Raw genomic sequence first — 22,449 nt, 5'->3', positions numbered from 1 at the left:
GAATAAGGTAATTTCAGAAGAAATGAAATTGACAATCTCCTTATCTGAGAGTAAAATGGGGTTGAGACGCCATTGATAACACCTAGGAGGTCGCTGGGGAAACTCTAGTTCAAGCACTAATGGTGAATGGTCAGAGATAACAATACTCTCGTAAGTACACTGCCGAAGGTTAGGCAGAAGTTTTTTGTCCAAAAAGAAGTAATCAATCCGGGAGTATGTTTGATGAACATGAGAATAAAAGGAATACTGTCTATCTGTAGGATGTAGGAAACACCAGGCCTCAAACATAGCATATTTCCGAAGAAAGGATTGAATAAGTAGGGCACATTTAGATGGGCCTGTATTTGTTTGTGAGGACTTGTCAAGAACTGGGGACATTTTACAGTTGAAATCCCCCCCTAAAATCAACAAATGAGAATCTACATTGGGAATAGCAGACAGAAAGGAAGAAATTAAACTTGTGTCATCCCAATTGGGAGCATAAACACTAGCCAAAACAAGAGGGGTAGAAAACAGTTCACCGGTTACTATGACGTATCGTCCCTTAGGATCAGCAATAACCTCAGAAGCTACAAAGGGAGTAGCCTTATCAACCAGAATAGCAGCACCTCTTGATTTACTATGAAAGTTTGAGTGGAACACTTGACCAACCCAGTCCTTACACATCCTAAAATGCTCACCAGTCCTCAAGTGAGTCTCTTGTAGAAATGCAATATTTGCATTCAAACCCTTTAAGTGTGTCAACACCCTCTTACGCTTCACCGGGTTGTTAACCCCTTTGGTATTCCAAGAAATGTACTTGATCGTATTATTTCGGCCCCTCTGGGCATTCCCGTTATTCAACCCTGTCATTAGAGCATAGAATGGATAAGCAATGAGCGCCCAAAACCCCCAGAATAACTTGTCTCAGAGTAATAATGTACGGTGGTAAATGTTTGGAAAAAGTACAGAAAAAAAAACAGAAAAAAAACTAAAAAGACAGAATGACAACATTAGAACTGAACAATTCAACCTGCCCCCCCACCCCCTCCCCCCCAACGAGGTACAAGCCTAAATAGAACATGTTCTCTTCGCACAGTATGTCTGTGAGAGTGCGGTCTTAAACCTAAACCCACAGTCCCGCTCTTTAAAGTCGCGTTTTGTTAGTGGATCAAGCAGCAAAAAGAAAGATTTGTATGTATTTTTTTCAAATAAAAAAAAGGCGAATCCCCTGTGCAAACGGAATGACAAAAGCACCACTTGTAGATGTATATAATTGTATTCCCCGTCTTATAACAGGCATTGAGAGAAAATAAATAAAATGTATAAAGGCTCTCAGCCAAAAATCTAATTTGAAGTAAGGAAATCGTAGTAAGACAATCAAAAATAATAGTAATTATAATAGTAGTCTAATTGAAGCTGAGACAGCTTACAACCAATCCCAAAAAACTACGTCTGCGCAACGTTGAACGTTTGCTGGGCTTAAATGACTCTCAAAACTTTTAAAATTAAAGTGAGGCCCCAGAAACCGTGTAGCCTCGGGAGACATTTACTGTTTACTGGGTCAATGCAAACGGATGCAGTAAACAAATAACCAAAAATATTTTGAGTCACTGAGATAATGTGTAAACAAACTAAATAGGTGAGCGAGATAAGGCACGCACACTAGATGATCAAAACATTAGATCACATCAAATAAGCCTGAATAGTTTCACCAACTATACAAGACTAGCCTGTTATATCTAAACATAATTGTACCACAAGTGGGGTACTTACAATCCACACTGTGAGCATATTCAAGACTTCTTGATGTGACGTTGAATGTGAGCCATAGCCTCATCCGGAGATTCAAATGTGTGGTCTTTACCCTCATGAGATATCCATAAACGGGCCGGGAATTGCAGTCCATACTTCACACTTTGATGGTCCCGAAGTACTCGTTTGGCCTGTCCGAAAGCTGCGCGCTGCCTGGAAACAGTGGGGGAGTAGTCCTGGTATATGGAAAAGCTCTGTCCTTGAAAGCTCAGAGTGGTATTGCGGGCTCGTCGGAGGATCTCCATCTTCTCATGAAAAAAGTGCACTCGACGAATTATGTCACGGGGCCTCTCCCCATCCCGGGGCTTTGGGCGCAGCGACCGGTGGGCTCGATCAATCAGGGGCTTTTCATCTAAGGCAAGAACATCCTTCAGCAGCCCTGAAACGAAATCCGTGGCACGATGCATTTCCGCGGACTCTGGGACTGATACAAGTCTCAGATTATTGCGGCGAGAGAATCCCTCTAAACTCACACAGCTCTCCCTCACCTTTTTCAAATCCGCAGCTAGGCGTTTAACTTCATCCTCCAGGGATGTAGTTAAATCGGAGACATTAGTAGCGGAGGCCTCCAGTGCTGCAATCGTTGTAGTGTGTGACGCAGTTGTTGTTTTGAGTGATGTAATTGCCGGCACAGTCTCGTTCCGCAGGATGGTTAAATCTGCTTTTAAAGTATCAGAAACTTCCTGTATTCTGGCCTCAACTATCTCAGAGCGTAGTAGTTTGATGGCCTCGAATGTTCATTTCAGCGCCGCCAAGCCGCGCCCCCGGGTACAGTGTGCGTCCCCGGGCCCTCAGACTCAGGAGAGGGCGGTGATGAGAGCGGGTCTTGTAGGCCGGGTTTTCTCAAAGTCATGTTCTTGGCCTTATGTTTGGTCGACATGCTGACATTCGGAAGCAAAGTAGTCTTGGTTTTTACAGAAAGGGTTCACCAAATTAATATTTGAAAATAAATACGGTTCTGCTGCAGAATTCACATAAACTTTAAGAATACCACGGGAGCAAACGGAAAACACGTCAGTCGCACATGGCGTCCCCTACCATCCCCGCATATCTTATATTCTTGGCATGAGTAGCAGGAAGTTGAAAGTGTAACTTTCCCATGTTTTACTACAGTATTTATTGTAGACTACACAGTAGCCTAATAAACAAACACATTTCGTTAATAAAAAAATGATAAAAAAATATGCTTTCAAAATAGATGTTGATTTAGTTATGGATCCATAACGAATTACTATGGGAATAAATATCACTGATTTACAGAAATATTGGAACAAAGTTGTCTTAAGGCAAACAATTCAGAATCCTCCGATCCTGTAGCCTACTCCCGACGTCACATTGTACAGCGCCATAGAAACTGAGTTTCGTTTTTCTCTGAATAGAAACACCATAATATTAATCAAATTTAATTAAGCCGAATTTATTGAAATCAATCCCAAACACTTATTACAAAAAGGTTTTCAATTCTCTGGTAATGCCAGTACAGAACACTATCAAATGCTTCTCAAAGATGCCCTCTGGCGGTCAAACTAGTAATAATGTGCAGTTACAGAAAGAATGGCTGAGAATTAAACAACGTGCCACAGAATGCCGAGGCAGCACGCAAGGTGTGCCGCAGTATGACACAATTTAAGGAGGGACCACTGTAGGCTCGCGTCTAGGCGTCTAGTCTGGGTTTCCCTTTCTAGTCCGTGATTGTTTTTAAGCCCTGCCACATCCGACGGGCGTCAGAGCCGGTGTAGTAGGATTACATCTTAATCCTGTATTGACGCTTTGCTTGTTTGATGGTTCGTCTGAGGGCATAACACCATCAATATTGGATTTCTATTTGCCATATATTTTTCAACTGTGCTGTGATGTTTCACAGAAGTTATGAACTTTTTCTATTCTCATTTGTTTCTACAGTTTGTAAATGTAATACTTTCAGCCAAAAAGTTCATTTTATTATTGATCAATTTGAATTCAAATCACACAGTAGTGCTATTTGCAGAGTTGGCTCAAATAAAATACAAATATTTAACCGATCACAATTTTCTTAAACCAATTTGTCTTTAATGCATGGCCGCCAGACAAGTTCCTTACTTTCTTCCCCTTCCACTTGCCTCCCACTGAAGGCCTGTAGGTTCACCCCTGAAGGCCTGTAGGTTCACCCCTGAAGGCCTGTAGGTTCACCCCTGAAGGCCTGTAGGTTCACCCCTGAAGGCCTGTAGGTTCACCCCTGAAGGCCTGTAGGTTCTCCACTGTACTAACATGTCTATAATCGATCTAAAAGCTGTTAAGATACTGTATTCATGTTTCATGAAAGGAGTGTATATATGTGGTCTGGCGAAGCGGTTTAATGCACTGACTGAATGGACGCTGATCATTTTTAATTTTTTTACTCCGCTGGTCTAGGGATGAAATTACACCTAGGCAAGACCAAGTCCTCACTGTCCGACACCGAGTCAAGTCCGAGACGCTCAATTTGTAGGCTCCAGACCGGACTCGAGTACTACAACACCGGAATGGAGTCTAGCTCAGATGGATCTCTCTCCAGCTGGGCCAGCTCACCCTGTAGCCCACGCTGTCCTCTCAACCAGGGGAGTCATGCACCCATTATTTTAGTGGAACAAAATATGTGCGGGTGGATGGCGAATTCAGTGTTCAGAAAAACAAACCGCTTTTCCTGCTATGTAGAACCATAATCATTATGCATATGTACATTTAAAAAAAAAAATTCTACATAGGTTATCCAAGCACACTGTACCTTTCCTGTTCTATTGTCATTTTAATGAGGGTGTCATTCTGACTTGTAAATCACACTTCTCAATATACTGCACTAACATGCTTAGGACAATACATCCAAATTACAACACAGCACATGGGCTCATAACCAATGTTTTATATACACACCAGATTAAATGAAATGTAGGACTGCTTTTCTGAGGAGTGCCATTATGGCTGACCGGTGACTTCCAAGCCTCCATGGGTAGAATATAGTATCGGCAATCCTGGGTTTCTAGTCGTACATCCTTGGATCATAACGCACATCATTGCAGGTAACTTCCAAAATAAAGGACATTCCAATATAAAGTGTCTTTAATAAAGTGTTGAGCCAGAACCGCTTCAATGCGCCTTGGCATAAATTCTACAAGGGTCTGGAACTCTATTGGAGGGATGCGACACGATTCTTCAACACGAAATTCCATCATTTGGTGTTTTGATGAAGGTGGTGGAAAATGCTGTCTCAGGCACCAGTCCAGAATCTCTCATAAGTTATTCAATTGGGTTGAGATATGGTGATTGACACCCTTTAAACCCACTATGCTCCTTTTGAGACTCCTCTTTCAAAGTCACTGAGATCTGTTCTAGCCATGGAAGCCTAAATAATAGGCAACTGGGCATTTTTATACAGTACATGACCCTGAGCATGATGGGATGTTAATTGCTAAATTAACTTAGGAACCAAACCTGTGTGGAATCACCGGCTTTCAATATGATTTGTATCCCTCATTTACTCAAGTGTTTCCTTTATTTTGGCAATTACCTAAATAATAGCGTCATCACAAATATCCTGATATTATCATAAGGTGCCAGATTACATTTAAACCAATGGTTAGGGTTACATTGTAATATTTTTCTGCATATCTAAGCAGGACTCTTGCATCATTGTGACTGGTTGGTTATTTTTTTTAAATAAAATAAATATGCTTCTCTGCTAAAAGCCCAACCTGCCCGCTCCACCGCTAACCCTGCCCACCCTGTTTGTCCCGTAGCCCACCCAGTTTGTCCCTATAGCCCACCCTGTTTGTCCCGTAGCCCACCCTGTTTGTCCCGTAGCCCACCCTGTTTGTCCCGTAGCCCACCCTGTTCCCTCTACTACTAATCTGCTGCTTTAGGGGATCTGCTGCTGGTGACACACTTCTGTCTATGGTGTCCCTTGGCTCTTCCCAGCCGGGGAGGGGGGGGGTGTATATGGTATTATTCAGTGTTAGCACCACCCCCAGTGCTTCTACATCTTTTGTATTCCAGGACAGTAACTGACCCTGGCCACCTGTCAAATTTGTTGTTATTCAAATATCTGCCTTGTCATGCCCGGCTACACTTAATAAGAAATATAGGTCATCTAAATTGAAGTAGAACCTCTTTCTAATTCTGTGAAATGCAGACTGTGGAGAAACGTCAATGATTCAGAGAAACAAAGCAAACAGCATGTTCTAGACATAAGGGCCAGTCATAATCTACATGGTCCCATTCTGGGTCAAATCCCTGGAATCAGAGGGGATTGAATTCAAACTGAAATCCCTGCCTGGCTTTAATCTGGCTGTGTATACAATAAAACAATAACACAATAGACAATACCTTGGACCAGTTACAATATGTGGTTGATTTCATGGCATCTTAATACCATTACTTTTTATAGATCCTATGTTTTGAAAGTCTTGTAACTGAACTTCATACTCCTGTAGGTGTATAATGTAACCTACTGTATCATCAATACCATAGCATGACCAGAATTATTACAGGAAGCTCAGTAACAGCACTGAGTAAGCATACATTATTCTTCTGGGCTTTTCTTGCTTAAGTGCGTGCATGACACACTTTTCATTTTATATTGCTGTACTTCCAAATCTCTGTAGCAGTAGCGTCAGGCTAGCCTGGTTATATACTGCTCTGTAGCAGTAGCGTCAGGCTAGCCTGGTTATATACTGCTCTGTAGCGGTAGCGTCAGGCTAGCCTGGTTATATACTGCTCTGTAGCAGTAGCGTCAGGCTAGCCTGGTTATATACTGCTCTGTAGCGGTAGCGTCAGGCTAGCCTGGTTATATACTGCTCTGTAGCAGTAGCGTCAGGCTAGCCTGGTTATATACTGCTCTGTAGCAGTAGCGTCAGGCTAGCCTGGTTATATACTGCTCTGTAGCGGTAGCGTCAGGCTAGCCTGGTTATATACTGCTCTGTAGCAGTAGCGTCAGGCTAGCCTGGTTATATACTGCTCTGTAGCGGTAGCGTCAGGCTAGCCTGGTTATATACTGCTCTGTAGCGGTAGCGTCAGGCTAGCCTGGTTATATACTGCTCTGTAGCAGTAGCGTCAGGCTAGCCTGGTTATATACTGCTCTGTAGCAGTAGCGTCAGGCTAGCCTGGTTATATACTGCTCTGTAGCAGTAGCGTCAGGCTAGCCTGGTTATATACTGCTCTGTAGCAGTAGCGTCAGGCTAGCCTGGTTATATACTGCTCTGTAGCGGTAGCGTCAGGCTAGCCTGGTTATATACTGCTCTGTAGCGGTAGCGTCAGGCTAGCCTGGTTATATACTGCTCTGTAGCGGTAGCGTCAGGCTAGCCTGGTTATATACTGCTCTGTAGCGGTAGCGTCAGGCTAGCCTGGTTATATACTGCTCTGTAGCGGTAGCGTCAGGCTAGCCTGGTTATATACTGCTCTGTAGCGGTAGCGTCAGGCTAGCCTGGTTATATACTGCTCTGTAGCGGTAGCGTCAGGCTAGCCTGGTTATATACTGCTCTGTAGCGGTAGCGTCAGGCTAGCCTGGTTATATACTGCTCTGTAGCGGTAGCGTCAGGCTAGCCTGGTTATATACTGCTCTGTAGCGGTAGCGTCAGGCTAGCCTGGTTATATACTGCTCTGTAGCGGTAGCGTCAGGCTAGCCTGGTTATATACTGCTCTGTAGCGGTAGCGTCAGGCTAGCCTGGTTATATACTGCTCTGTAGCGGTAGCGTCAGGCTAGCCTGGTTATATACTGCTCTGTAGCAGTCGCGTCAGGCTAGCCTGGTTATATACTGCTCTGTAGCAGTCGCGTCAGGCTAGCCTGGTTATATACTGCTCTGTAGCGGTAGCGTCAGGCTAGCCTGGTTATATACTGCTCTGTAGCGGTAGCGTCAGGCTAGCCTGGTTATATACTGCTCTGTAGCGGTAGCGTCAGGCTAGCCTGGTTATATACTGCTCTGTAGCGGTAGCGTCAGGCTAGCCTGGTTATATACTGCTCTGTAGCAGTAGCGTCAGGCTAGCCTGGTTATATACTGCTCTGTAGCAGTAGCGTCAGGCTAGCCTGGTTATATACTGCTCTGTAGCAGTAGCGTCAGGCTAGCCTGGTTATATACTGCTCTGTAGCAGTAGCGTCAGGCTAGCCTGGTTATATACTGCTCTGTAGCGGTAGCGTCAGGCTAGCCTGGTTATATACTGCTCTGTAGCGGTAGCGTCAGGCTAGCCTGGTTATATACTGCTCTGTAGCAGTAGCGTCAGGCTAGCCTGGTTATATACTGCTCTGTAGCAGTCGCGTCAGGCTAGCCTGGTTATATACTGCTCTGTAGCAGTAGCGTCAGGCTAGCCTGGTTATATACTGCTCTGTAGCGTCAGGCTAGCCTGGTTATATACTGCTCTGTAGCAGTAGCGTCAGGCTAGCCTGGTTATATACTGCTCTGTAGCAGTAGCGTCAGGCTAGCCTGGTTATATACTGCTCTGTAGCGGTAGCGTCAGGCTAGCCTGGTTATATACTGCTCTGTAGCAGTAGCGTCAGGCTAGCCTGGTTATATACTGCTCTGTAGCAGTAGCGTCAGGCTAGCCTGGTTATATACTGCTCTGTAGCGGTAGCGTCAGGCTAGCCTGGTTATATACTGCTCTGTAGCGGTAGCGTCAGGCTAGCCTGGTTATATACTGCTCTGTAGCAGTAGCGTCAGGCTAGCCTGGTTATATACTGCTCTGTAGCGGTAGCGTCAGGCTAGCCTGGTTATATACTGCTCTGTAGCGGTAGCGTCAGGCTAGCCTGGTTATATACTGCTCTGTAGCAGTAGCGTCAGGCTAGCCTGGTTATATACTGCTCTGTAGCAGTCGCGTCAGGCTAGCCTGGTTATATACTGCTCTGTAGCAGTCGCGTCAGGCTAGCCTGGTTATATACTGCTCTGTAGCAGTAGCGTCAGGCTAGCCTGGTTATATACTGCTCTGTAGCAGTAGCGTCAGGCTAGCCTGGTTATATACTGCTCTGTAGCAGTAGCGTCAGGCTAGCCTGGTTATATACTGCTCTGTAGCGGTAGCGTCAGGCTAGCCTGGTTATATACTGCTCTGTAGCAGTAGCGTCAGGCTAGCCTGGTTATATACTGCTCTGTAGCGGTAGCGTCAGGCTAGCCTGGTTATATACTGCTCTGTAGCAGTAGCGTCAGGCTAGCCTGGTTATATACTGCTCTGTAGCGGTAGCGTCAGGCTAGCCTGGTTATATACTGCTCTGTAGCGGTAGCGTCAGGCTAGCCTGGTTATATACTGCTCTGTAGCAGTAGCGTCAGGCTAGCCTGGTTATATACTGCTCTGTAGCAGTAGCGTCAGGCTAGCCTGGTTATATACTGCTCTGTAGCAGTAGCGTCAGGCTAGCCTGGTTATATACTGCTCTGTAGCAGTAGCGTCAGGCTAGCCTGGTTATATACTGCTCTGTAGCAGTCGCGTCAGGCTAGCCTGGTTATATACTGCTCTGTAGCAGTAGCGTCAGGCTAGCCTGGTTATATACTGCTCTGTAGCGGTAGCGTCAGGCTAGCCTGGTTATATACTGCTCTGTAGCGGTAGCGTCAGGCTAGCCTGGTTATATACTGCTCTGTAGCGGTAGCGTCAGGCTAGCCTGGTTATATACTGCTCTGTAGCAGTAGCGTCAGGCTAGCCTGGTTATATACTGCTCTGTAGCAGTAGCGTTAGTCTAGCCTGGTTATATACTGCTCTGTAGCGTCAGGCTAGCCTGGTTATATACTGCTCTGTAGCAGTAGCATGGTTCTAAAGCCTAATAACTCCACTATTGTATGTAGGTTGAGATCGATTCGAGTTACTGTTGGAAACCAGTGGTAGACTAGGTCGTGTGGGTTAGCTGGTAGACTAGGTCGTGTGGGTTAGCTGGTAGACTAGGTCGTGTGGGTTAGCTGGTAGACTAGGTTGTGTGGGTTAGCTGGTAGACTAGGTCGTGTGGGTTAGCTGGTAGACTAGGTCGTGTGGGTTAGCTGGTAGACTAGGTCGTGTGGGTTAGCTGGTAGACTAGGTCGTGTGGGTTAGCTGGTAGACTAGGCCGTGTGGGTTAGCTGGTAGACTAGGCCGTGTTGGTTAGCTGGTAGACTAGGCCGTGTTGGTTAGCTGGTAGACTAGGCCGTGTGGGTTAGCTGGTAGACTAGGTCGTGTGGGTTAGCTGGTAGACTAGGTCATGTGGGTTAGCTGGTAGACGTGTGGGTGTGGGTTAGCTGGTAGACTAGGTCGTGTGGGTTAGCTGGTAGACTAGGTCGTGTGGGTTAGCTGGTAGACTAGGTCGTGTGGGTATGGGTTAGTTGGTAGACTAGGTCGTGTGGGTTAGCTGGTAGACTAGGTCGTGTCACGCAGAGTTCATTTTTTTTCTCTGGTAGTCCTTCTGTTCACAGAACTCATGGAGCGTTTCACCTCATTGGTTTCACACAGATCATTCGGAACCCTGCTCTGCCTAAACACCACCCATTCTCCTGTTCTCATGCGTCTCTCCTCCCCCACTCTGCCCCTCCACTCCCCCCCTCCACTCCACAGCGGTATCAGACCTGGATGTAGAGTGTAAGTTATCAGACCACTACGTGTCTCCATGGCTCCTCCAGAGGAATGTGTTCCTGCCCTCCACCAGACCACCATGTCTCCAGGAGCTGCACCGCACCGCACAGCAGGGCCTCAGGGCCAGCCACAGAGGTACACGCACGCACACACGATAACAGCACTAGCACGCACCCGGGCACACGATAACAGCACTAGCACGCACCCGGGCACACGATAACAGCACTAGCACGCACACGATCACACGATAACAGCACTAGCACGCACCCGGACACACGGTAACAGCACTAGCACGCACCCGGACACATGGTAACAGCACTAGCACGCACACGATAACAGCACAAGCACGCACCCGGGCACACGGTAACAGCACAAGCACGCACCCGGGCACACGGTAACAGCACAAGCACGCACACGGTAACAGCACAAGCACGAACACGGTAACAGCACTAGCACGCACCCGGGCACACGGTAACAGCACTAGCACGCACCCGGACACACGATAACAGCACTAGCACGCACATGATAACAGCACTAGCACGCACACGGTAACAGCACTAGCACGCACCCGGACACACGGTAACAGCACTAGCACGCACCCGGGCACACGATAACAGCACTAGCACGCACCCGGGCATACGATAACAGCACTAGCACGCACACAGGCACACGATAACAGCACTAGCACGCACCCGGGCATGCGATAACAGCACTAGCACGCACACGATAACAGCACTAGCACGCACCCGGACACACGATAACAGCACTAGCACGCACACGATAACAGCACTAGCACGCACCCGGACACACGGTAACAGCACTAGCACGCACCCGGGCACACGATAACAGCACTGGCACGCACCCGGGCACACGATAACAGCACTAGCACGCACACGGTGACAGCACTAGCACGCACCCGGACACACGGTAACAGCACTAGCACGCACCCGGACACATGGTAACAGCACAAGCACGCACCCGGGCACACGGTAACAGCACAAGCACGCACCCGGGCACACGGTAACAGCACAAGCACGCACACGGTAACAGCACAAGCACGCACCCGGGAACACGGTAACAGCACTAGCACGCACCCGGGCACACGGTAACAGCACTAGCACGCACCCGGACACACGATAACAGCACTAGCACGCACATGATAACAGCACTAGCACGCACACGGTAACAGCACTAGCACGCACCCGGACACACGGTAACAGCACTAGCACGCACCCGGGCACACGATAACAGCACTAGCACGCACCCGGGCATACGATAACAGCACTAGCACGCACACAGGCACACGATAACAGCACTAGCACGCACCCGGGCATGCGATAACAGCGCTAGCACGCACACGATAACAGCACTAGCACGCACCCGGACACACGATAACAGCACTAGCACGCACCCGGGCACACGATAACAGCACTAGCACGCACCCGGGCACACGATAACAGCACTAGCACGCACACGGTGACAGCACTAGCACGCACCCGGACACACGGTAACAGCACTAGCATGCACACGATAACAGCACTAGCACGCACCCGGGCACACGATAACAGCACTAGCACGCACCCGGGCACACGATAACAGCACTAGCACGCACCCGGGCACACGGTAACAGCACTAGCACGCACCCGGGCACACGGTAACAGCACTAGCACGCACCCGGACACACGATAACAGCACTAGCACGCACACGGTAACAGCACTAGCACGCACCCGGACACACGGTAACAGCACTAGCACGCACACGATAACAGCACTAGCACGCACACGATAACAGCACTAGCACGCACACAATAACAGCACTAGCACGCACCCGGACACACGGTAACAGCACTAGCACGCACACGGTCACACGATAACAGCACTAGCACGCACCCGGACACACGGTAACAGCACTAGCACGCACACGGTAACAGCACTAGCACGCACACGATAACAGCACTAGCACGCACACGATAACAGCACTAGCACGCACATGATAACAGCACTAGCACGCACCCGGGCACACGATAACAGCACTAGCACGCACCCGGACACACGGTAACAGCACTAGCACGCACACGATAACAGCACTAGCACGCACCCGGGCACACGGTAACAGCACTAGCACGCACATGATAACAGCACTAGCACGCACCCGGGCACACGATAACAGCACTAGCACGCACCCGGACACACGGTAACAGCACTAGCACGCACACAATAACAGCACTAGCACGCACCCGGACACACGATAACAGCACTAGCACGCACATGATAACAGCACTAGCACGCACCCGGGCACACGATAACAGCACTAGCACGCACACGATAACAGCACTAGCACGCACCCGGGCATACGATAACAGCACTAGCACGCACCCGGGCACACGATAACAGCACTAGCACGCACACGATAACAGCACTAGCACGCATCCGGGCATACGATAACAGCACTAGCACGCACACGATAACAGCACTAGCATGCATCCGGACACACGATAACAGCACTAGCACGCACACGATAACAGCACTAGCACGCACCTGGACACACGGTAACAGCACTAGCACGCACCCGGGCACACGATAACAGCACTAGCACGCACACGATAACAGCACTAGCACGCACATGATAACAGCACTAGCACGCACCCGGGCACACGATAACAGCACTAGCACGCACCCGGACACACGGTAACAGCACTAGCACGCACACGATAACAGCACTAGCACGCACCCGGGCACACGGTAACAGCACTAGCACGCACATGATAACAGCACTAGCACGCACCCGGGCACACGATAACAGCACTAGCACGCACCCGGGCACACGATAACAGCACTAGCACGCACACGGTGACAGCACTAGCACGCACCCGGACACACGGTAACAGCACTAGCATGCACACGATAACAGCACTAGCACGCACACGATAACAGCACTAGCACGCACCCGGGCACACGATAACAGCACTAGCACGCACCCGGGCACACGGTAACAGCACTAGCACGCACCCGGGCACACGGTAACAGCACTAGCACGCACCCGGGCACACGGTAACAGCACTAGCACGCACCCGGACACACGATAACAGCACTAGCACGCACACGGTAATAGCACTAGCACGCACCCGGACACACGGTAACAGCACTAGCACGCACACGATAACAGCACTAGCACGCACCCGGGCACACGATAACAGCACTAGCACGCACACAATAACAGCACTAGCACGCACACGGTCACACGATAACAGCACTAGCACGCACCCGGACACACGATAGCAGCACTAGCACGCACACGGTAACAGCACTAGCACGCACACGATAACAGCACTAGCACGCACCCGGGCACACGATAACAGCACTAGCACGCACACGATAACAGCACTAGCACGCATCCGGGCATACGATAACAGCACTAGCACGCACACGATAACAGCACTAGCATGCATCCGGACACACGATAACAGCACTAGCACGCACACAATAACAGCACTAGCACGCACCCGGGCACACGATAACAGCACTAGCACGCACCCGGACACACGGTAACAGCACTAGCACGCACACAATAACAGCACTAGCACGCACCCGGACACACGATAACAGCACTAGCACGCACATGATAACAGCACTAGCACGCACCCGGGCACACGATAACAGCACTAGCACGCACACGATAACAGCACTAGCACGCACCCGGGCATACGATAACAGCACTAGCACGCACCCGGGCACACGATAACAGCACTAGCACGCACACGATAACAGCACTAGCACGCATCCGGGCATACGATAACAGCACTAGCACGCACACGATAACAGCACTAGCATGCATCCGGACACACGATAACAGCACTAGCACGCACACGATAACAGCACTAGCACGCACCTGGACACACGGTAACAGCACTAGCACGCACCCGGGCACACGATAACAGCACTAGCACGCACACGATAACAGCACTAGCACGCACACGATAACAGCACTAGCACGCACACGATAACAGCACTAGCACGCACACGATAACAGCACTAGCACGCACACGATAACAGCACTAGCACGCACACGATAACAGCACTAGCACGCACCCGGACACACGGTAACAGCACTAGCACGCACCCGGGCACACGATAACAGCACTAGCACGCACCCGGGCACACGATAACAGCACTAGCACGCACACGGTAACAGCACTAGCACGCACACGGTAACAGCACTAGCAAGCACACGGTAACAGCACTAGCACGCACCCGGACACACGGTAACAGCACTAGCATGCACACGATAACAGCACTAGCAGGCACCCGGACACACGGTAACAGCACTAGCACGCACACGATAACAGCACTAGCACGCACACGATAACAGCACTAGCACGCACACGATAACAGCACTAGCACGCACACGATAACAGCACTAGCACGCACACGATAACAGCACTAGCACGCACACGGTAACAGCACTAGCACGCACACGGTAACAGCACTAGCACGCACACGGTAACAGCACTAGCTCGCACACGGTAACAGCACTAGCACGCACACGATACCAGCACTAGCACGCACCCGGGCACACGATAACAGCACTAGCACGCACACGGTAACAGCACTAGCACGCACACGGTAACAGCACTAGCAAGCACACGGTAACAGCACTAGCACGCACCCGGACACACGGTAACAGCACTAGCATGCACACGGTAACAGCACTAGCACGCACCCGGGCACACGATAACAGCACTAGCACGCACACGATAACAGCACTAGCACGCACCCGGGCACACGATAACAGCACTAGCACGCACCGGGCACACGATAACAGCACTAGCACGCACACGATAACAGCACTAGCACGCACCCGGGCACACGATAACAGCACTAGCACGCACACGATAACAGCACTAGCACGCACCCGGACACACGGTAACAGCACTAGCACGCACCCGGGCACACGATAACAGCACTAGCACGCACCCGGGCACACGATAACAGCACTAGCACGCACACGGTAACAGCGGTAACAGCACTAGCACGCACACGGTAACAGCACTAGCACGCACACGGTAACAGCACTAGCACGCACACGATAACAGCACTAGCACGCACACGGTAACAGCACTAGCACGCACACGGTAACAGCACTAGCACGCACACGGTAACAGCACTAGCTCGCACACGGTAACAGCACTAGCACGCACACGATACCAGCACTAGCACGCACCCGGGCACACGATAACAGCACTAGCACGCACACGGTAACAGCACTAGCACGCACACGGTAACAGCACTAGCAAGCACACGGTAACAGCACTAGCACGCACACGATAACAGCACTAGCACGCACACGATAACAGCACTAGCACGCACACGGTAACAGCACTAGCATGCACACGGTAACAGCACTAGCACGCACACGGTAACAGCACTAGCTCGCACACGGTAACAGCACTAGCACGCACACGATACCAGCACTAGCACGCACCCGGGCACACGATAACAGCACTAGCACGCACACGGTAACAGCACTAGCACGCACACGGTAACAGCACTAGCAAGCACACGGTAACAGCACTAGCACGCACCCGGACACACGGTAACAGCACTAGCATGCACACGGTAACAGCACTAGCACGCACCCGGGCACACGATAACAGCACTAGCACGCACACGATAACAGCACTAGCACGCACCCGGGCACACGATAACAGCACTAGCACGCACCGGGCACACGATAACAGCACTAGCACGCACACGATAACAGCACTAGCACGCACCCGGGCACACGATAACAGCACTAGCACGCACACGATAACAGCACTAGCACGCACCCGGACACACGGTAACAGCACTAGCACGCACCCGGGCACACGATAACAGCACTAGCACGCACCCGGGCACACGATAACAGCACTAGCACGCACACGGTAACAGCACTAGCACGCACACGGTAACAGCACTAGCACGCACACGATAACAGCACTAGCACGCACACGGTAACAGCACTAGCACGCACACGGTAACAGCACTAGCACGCACACGGTAACAGCACTAGCTCGCACACGGTAACAGCACTAGCACGCACACGATATCAAGCACACGGTAACAGCACTAGCACGCACTAGCACTAGCAGCACTAGCACGCACCCGGACCGGGCACACGATAACAGCACTAGCACGCACACGATAACAGCACTAGCACGCACCCGGGCACACGATAACAGCACTAGCACGCACCCGATAACAGCACTAGCACGCACCCGGACACACGATAACAGCACTAGCACGCACCCGGACACACGATAACAGCACTAGCACGCACCCGGACACACGGTAACAGCACTAGCACGCACACGGTAACAGCACTAGCACGCACCCGGGCACACGATAACAGCACTAGCACGCACCCGGGCACACGATAACAGCACTAGCACGCACACGATAACAGCACTAGCACGCACCCGGGCACACGATAACAGCACTAGCACGCACACGATAACAGCACTAGCACGCACACGATAACAGCACTAGCACGCACACAATAACAGCACTAGCACGCACCCGGACACACGGTAACAGCACTAGCACGCACCCGGGCACACGATAACAGCACTAGCACGCACCCGGGCACACAAGGTCTGAATCTCCTGTTTGTAGGAAGTAACATACAAGTGCCATCTAGTGGATCAATAGAAACACCTCACTCCAGATAGATATAGTACAGCAGTATGGTGACAGTAGGTACAGTAGATGTAGTACAGTAGATGTAGTACAGTACAGTAGTATGGTGACATATAGTACAGTAGTATGGCGACAGTAGATATAGTACAGTGACAGATATAGTACAGTAGTATGGCGACAGTAGATATAGTACAGTAGTATGGTGATGTTATAGTAGATATAGTACAGTAGATGCAGTATGGTGACATATTTAGTACAGTAGATTTAGTACAGTAGATATAGCACAGTAGTATGGTGACAGATATAGTACAGTAGTATGGTGATGTTATAGTAGATATGGTGACAGTAGATATGGTGACAGTAGATATAGTACAGTAGATAGTGTGGTGACAGTAGATATAGTACAGTAGATATAGCACAGTGGTATGGTGAGATATAGTACAGTAGTATGGTGATGTTATAGTAGATATGGTGACAGTAGATATAGTACAGTAGTGTAGTGGGCACACGGGCACACGGTAACAGCACTAGCACGCACCCGGACACACGATAACAGCACTAGCACGCACACGGTAACAGCACTAGCACGCACCCGGGCACACGGTAACAGCACTAGCACGCACATGATAACAGCACTAGCACGCACCCGATAACAGCACTAGCACGCACCCGGACACACGGTAACAGCACTAGCACGCACACGGTAACAGCACTAGCACGCACCCGGGCACACGATAACAGCACTAGCACGCACACGATAACAGCACTAGCACGCACCCGGGCACATGATAACAGCACTAGCACGCACACGATAACAGCACTAGCACGCACCCGGGCACACGATAACAGCACTAGCACGCACACGATAACAGCACTAGCACGCACCCGGGCACACGGTAACAGCACTAGCACGCACATGATAACAGCACTAGCACGCACCCGGGCACACGATAACAGCACTAGCACGCACCCGGACACACGGTAACAGCACTAGCACGCACACGGTAACAGCACTAGCACGCACCCGGGCACACGATAACAGCACTAGCACGCACACGATAACAGCACTAGCACGCACCCGGGCACACGATAACAGCACTAGCACGCACCCGGGCACACGATAACAGCACTAGCACGCACACGATAACAGCACTAGCACGCACCCGGGCACACGATAACAGCACTAGCACGCACACGATAACAGCACTAGCACGCACCCGGCCACACGATAACAGCACTAGCACGCACACGATAACAGCACTAGCACGCACACGATAACAGCACTAGCACGCACACAATAACAGCACTAGCACGCACCCGGACACACGGTAACAGCACTAGCACGCACCCGGGCACACGATAACAGCACTAGCACGCACCCGGGCACACGATAACAGCACTAGCACGCACACGGTAACAGCACTAGCACGCACACGGTTTTCATGCGTGTCGTTTTGCGTCAGGCAGTAAAGGTCTGAATCTCCTGTTTGTAGGAAGTAACATACAAGTGCCATCTAGTGGATCAATAGAAACACCTCACTCCAGATAGATATAGTACAGCAGTATGGTGACAGTAGGTACAGTAGATGTAGTACAGTATATGTAGTACAGTACAGTAGTATGGTGACATATAGTACAGTAGTATGGCGACAGTAGATATAGTACAGTGACAGATATAGTACAGTAGTATGGCGACAGTAGATATAGTACAGTAGTATGGTGATGTTATAGTAGATATAGTACAGTAGATGCAGTATGGTGACATATTTAGTACAGTAGATTTAGTACAGTAGATATAGCACAGTAGTATGGTGACAGATATAGTACAGTAGTATGGTGATGTTATAGTAGATATGGTGACAGTAGATATGGTGACAGTAGATATAGTACAGTAGAAATAGCACAGTGGTATGGTGAGATATAGTACAGTAGTATGGTGATGTTATAGTAGATATGGTGACAGTAGATATAGTACAGTAGTGTAGTGACAGTAGATATAGTGCAGTAGTGTGGTGACAGTAGATATAGTACAGTAGATATAGTGCAGTAGTGTGGTGACAGTAGATATAGTACAGTATATATAGCACAGTATTATGGTGAGATATAGTACAGTAGTATGGTGATGTTATAGTAGATATGGTGACAGTAGATATAGTACAGTAGATATAGCACAGTATTATGGTGAGATATAGTACAGTAGTATGGTGATGTTATAGTAGATATGGTGACAGATATAGTACAGTAGTGTGGTGACCGTAGATATAGCACAGTAGAAATAGTATTGCAGTATGGTGACCGTAGATATAGCACAGTAGATATAGTATAGTAGATATAGTATAGTAGTATCGTGACAGATATAGTACAGTAGATATAGTATAGTAGTATGGTGACCGTAGATATAGTATGGTGACAGATGTAGTACAGTAGATGTAGTACAGTATTATGGTGACAGTAGATATAGTATGGTGACAGTAGATATAGTACAGTAGTATGGTGACAGTAGATATTGTACAGTATTATGGTGACAGTAGATATAGTATGGTGACAGATGTAGTACAGTAGATGTAGTACAGTATTATGGTGACAGTAGATATAGTATGGTGACAGTAGATATAGTATGGTGACAGTAGATATAGTACAGTATATGTAGTACAGTAGTATGGTGACAGTTGATATAGTACTTTTGTCTTTTGCTTGTCTGTGAAATGTATTTTATTTTCAGTGTTTCAGTGTCGTTTTGCGTCAGGCAGTAAAGGTTTGAATCTCCTGTTTGTAGGAAGTAACATACAAGTGCCATCTAGTGGATCAATATAAACACCTCACTCCAGATAGATATAGTACAGCAGTATGGTGACAGTAGGTACAGTAGATGTAGTACAGTACAGTAGTATGGTGACAGTAGATATAGTACAGTAGATGTAGTATGGTGATAGATATAGTACAGAGATATGGTGACAGTAGATATGGTACAGTAGTATGGTGATGTTATAGTAGATATAGTACAGTAGATGCAGTATGGTGACAGTAGATTTAGTACAGTAGATTTAGTACAGTAGATATAGCACAGTAGTATGGTGACAGATATAGTACAGTAGTATGGTGATGTTATAGTAGATATGGTGACAGTAGATATGGTGACAGTAGATATAGTACAGTAGTGTGGTGACAGTAGATATAGTACAGTAGATATAGTGCAGTAGTGTGGTGACAGTAGATATAGCACAGTAGTATGGTGACAGATATATTACAGTAGTATGGTGATGTTATAGTAGATATGGTGACAGTAGATATAGTACAGTATATATAGTATTGCCGTATGGTGACAGTAGATATAGTGCAGTAGTGTGGTGACAGTAGATATAGTACAGTAGATATAGCACAGTAGTATGGTGACAGATATATTACAGTAGTATGGTGATGTTATAGTAGATATGGTGACAGTAGATATGGTGACAGTAGATATAGTACAGTATATATAGTATTGCAGTATGGTGACAGTAGATATAGTACAGTAGATATAGTGCAGTAGTGTGGTGACAGTAGATATAGCACAGTAGTATGGTGACAGTAGATATAGTACAGTAGTGTGGTGACAGTAGATATAGTACAGTAGTATGGTGACAGTAGATATAGTACGGTTGATATAGTATAGTAGTATGGTGACAGATATAGTACAGTAGTATGGTGACAGATATAGTACAGTAGATATAGTATGGTGACAGATAGTAAAGTAGATATAGTATAGCAGTGTGGTGACATATATAGTATGGTGACAGATATCGTACAGTAGTATGGTGACAGTAGATATAGTACAGTCGATATAGTATTATGGTGACAGTAGATATAGTACAGTAGATATAGTATTGCAGTATGGTGACAGATATAGTACAGTAGATATAGTATGGGGACAGTAGATAGTAAAGTAGATATAGTATAGTAGTATGGTGACAGTATGGTGACGTAGATATAGTACAGTAGATGTAGTATGGTGACAGTAGATATAGTACATTAGATAGTATAGTATTATCTAATGTACTATATCTACTGTCGCCATACTATGGTGACAGTAGATATAGTACAGTAGTGTGGTGACAGATATTGTACAGTTGATATAGTATTGCAGTATGGTGACAGTAGATATAGTACAGTAGTGTGGTGACAGTAGATATAGTACAGTAGATATAGCACAGTAGTATGGTGACAGATATATTACAGTAGTATGGTGATGTTATAGTAGATATGGTGACAGTAGATATAGTACAGTATATATAGTATTGCCGTATGGTGACAGTAGATATAGTGCAGTAGTGTGGTGACAGTAGATATAGTACAGTAGATATAGCACAGTAGTATGGTGACAGATATATTACAGTAGTATGGTGATGTTATAGTAGATATGGTGACAGTAGATATGGTGACAGTAGATATAGTACAGTATATATAGTATTGCAGTATGGTGACAGTAGATATAGTACAGTAGATATAGTGCAGTAGTGTGGTGACAGTAGATATAGCACAGTAGTATGGTGACAGTAGATATAGTACAGTAGTGTGGTGACAGTAGATATAGTACAGTAGTATGGTGACAGTAGATATAGTACGGTTGATATAGTATAGTAGTATGGTGACAGATATAGTACAGTAGTATGGTGACAGATATAGTACAGTAGATATAGTATGGTGACAGATAGTAAAGTAGATATAGTATAGCAGTATGGTGACATATATCGTACAGTAGTATGGTGACAGTAGATATAGTACAGTCGATATAGTATTGCAGTATGGTGACAGATATAGTACAGTAGATATAGTATGGGGACAGTAGATAGTAAAGTAGATGTAGTATAGTAGTATGGTGACAGTATGGTGACCGTAGATATAGTACAGTAGATGTAGTATGGTGACAGTAGATATAGTACATTAGATAGTATAGTATTATCTAATGTACTATATCTACTGTCGCCATACTATGGTGACAGTAGATATAGTACAGTAGTGTGGTGACAGATATTGTACAGTTGATATAGTATTGCAGTATGGTGACAGTAGATATAGTACAGTAGTGTGGTGACAGATATTGTACAGTTGATATAGTATTGCAGTATGGTGACAGTAGATATAGTACAGTAGATATAGTATAGTAGCATGGTGACAGTAGATATAGTGCAGTAGTGTGGTGACAGTAGATATAGCACAGTAGTATGGTGACAGTAGATATAGTACAGTAGTATGGTGACAGTAGATATAGTACAGTAGATATAGTATAGTAGCATGGTGACAGTAGATATAGTACAGTAGTATGGTGACAGTAGATATAGTACAGTAGATATAGTATAGTACATATAGTACAGTTGATAGTAGTACAGTTGATATAGTAGATATGGTATAGTAGATCTAGTACAGTAGATATAGTACAGTACATATAGTGCTATTTTACTTACACATGAAGGTACC

The 22,449-nt window shown here is 47.5% G+C and overlaps 1 protein-coding gene across 1 annotated transcript in view; it reads left to right on the top strand.

Moving 5' to 3' along the window:
- LOC139411553 (actin remodeling regulator NHS-like) overlaps positions 1 to 22,449 on the top strand; it is a 100,581-nt gene that overhangs the window by 23,794 nt on the left and 54,338 nt on the right. The window contains exon 2 of the mRNA XM_071158085.1: positions 10,300 to 10,452. Within this exon, the coding sequence (XP_071014186.1) occupies positions 10,300 to 10,452 (153 nt within the window). The remainder of the gene's footprint in view (positions 1 to 10,299; positions 10,453 to 22,449) is intronic.

The sequence above is a fragment of the Oncorhynchus clarkii genome, chromosome 1 (assembly GCF_045791955.1).
Source record: "Oncorhynchus clarkii lewisi isolate Uvic-CL-2024 chromosome 1, UVic_Ocla_1.0, whole genome shotgun sequence".
Classification (NCBI taxonomy): domain Eukaryota; kingdom Metazoa; phylum Chordata; class Actinopteri; order Salmoniformes; family Salmonidae; genus Oncorhynchus; species Oncorhynchus clarkii.
This window is presented reverse-complemented; position numbering and strand designations above follow the sequence as displayed.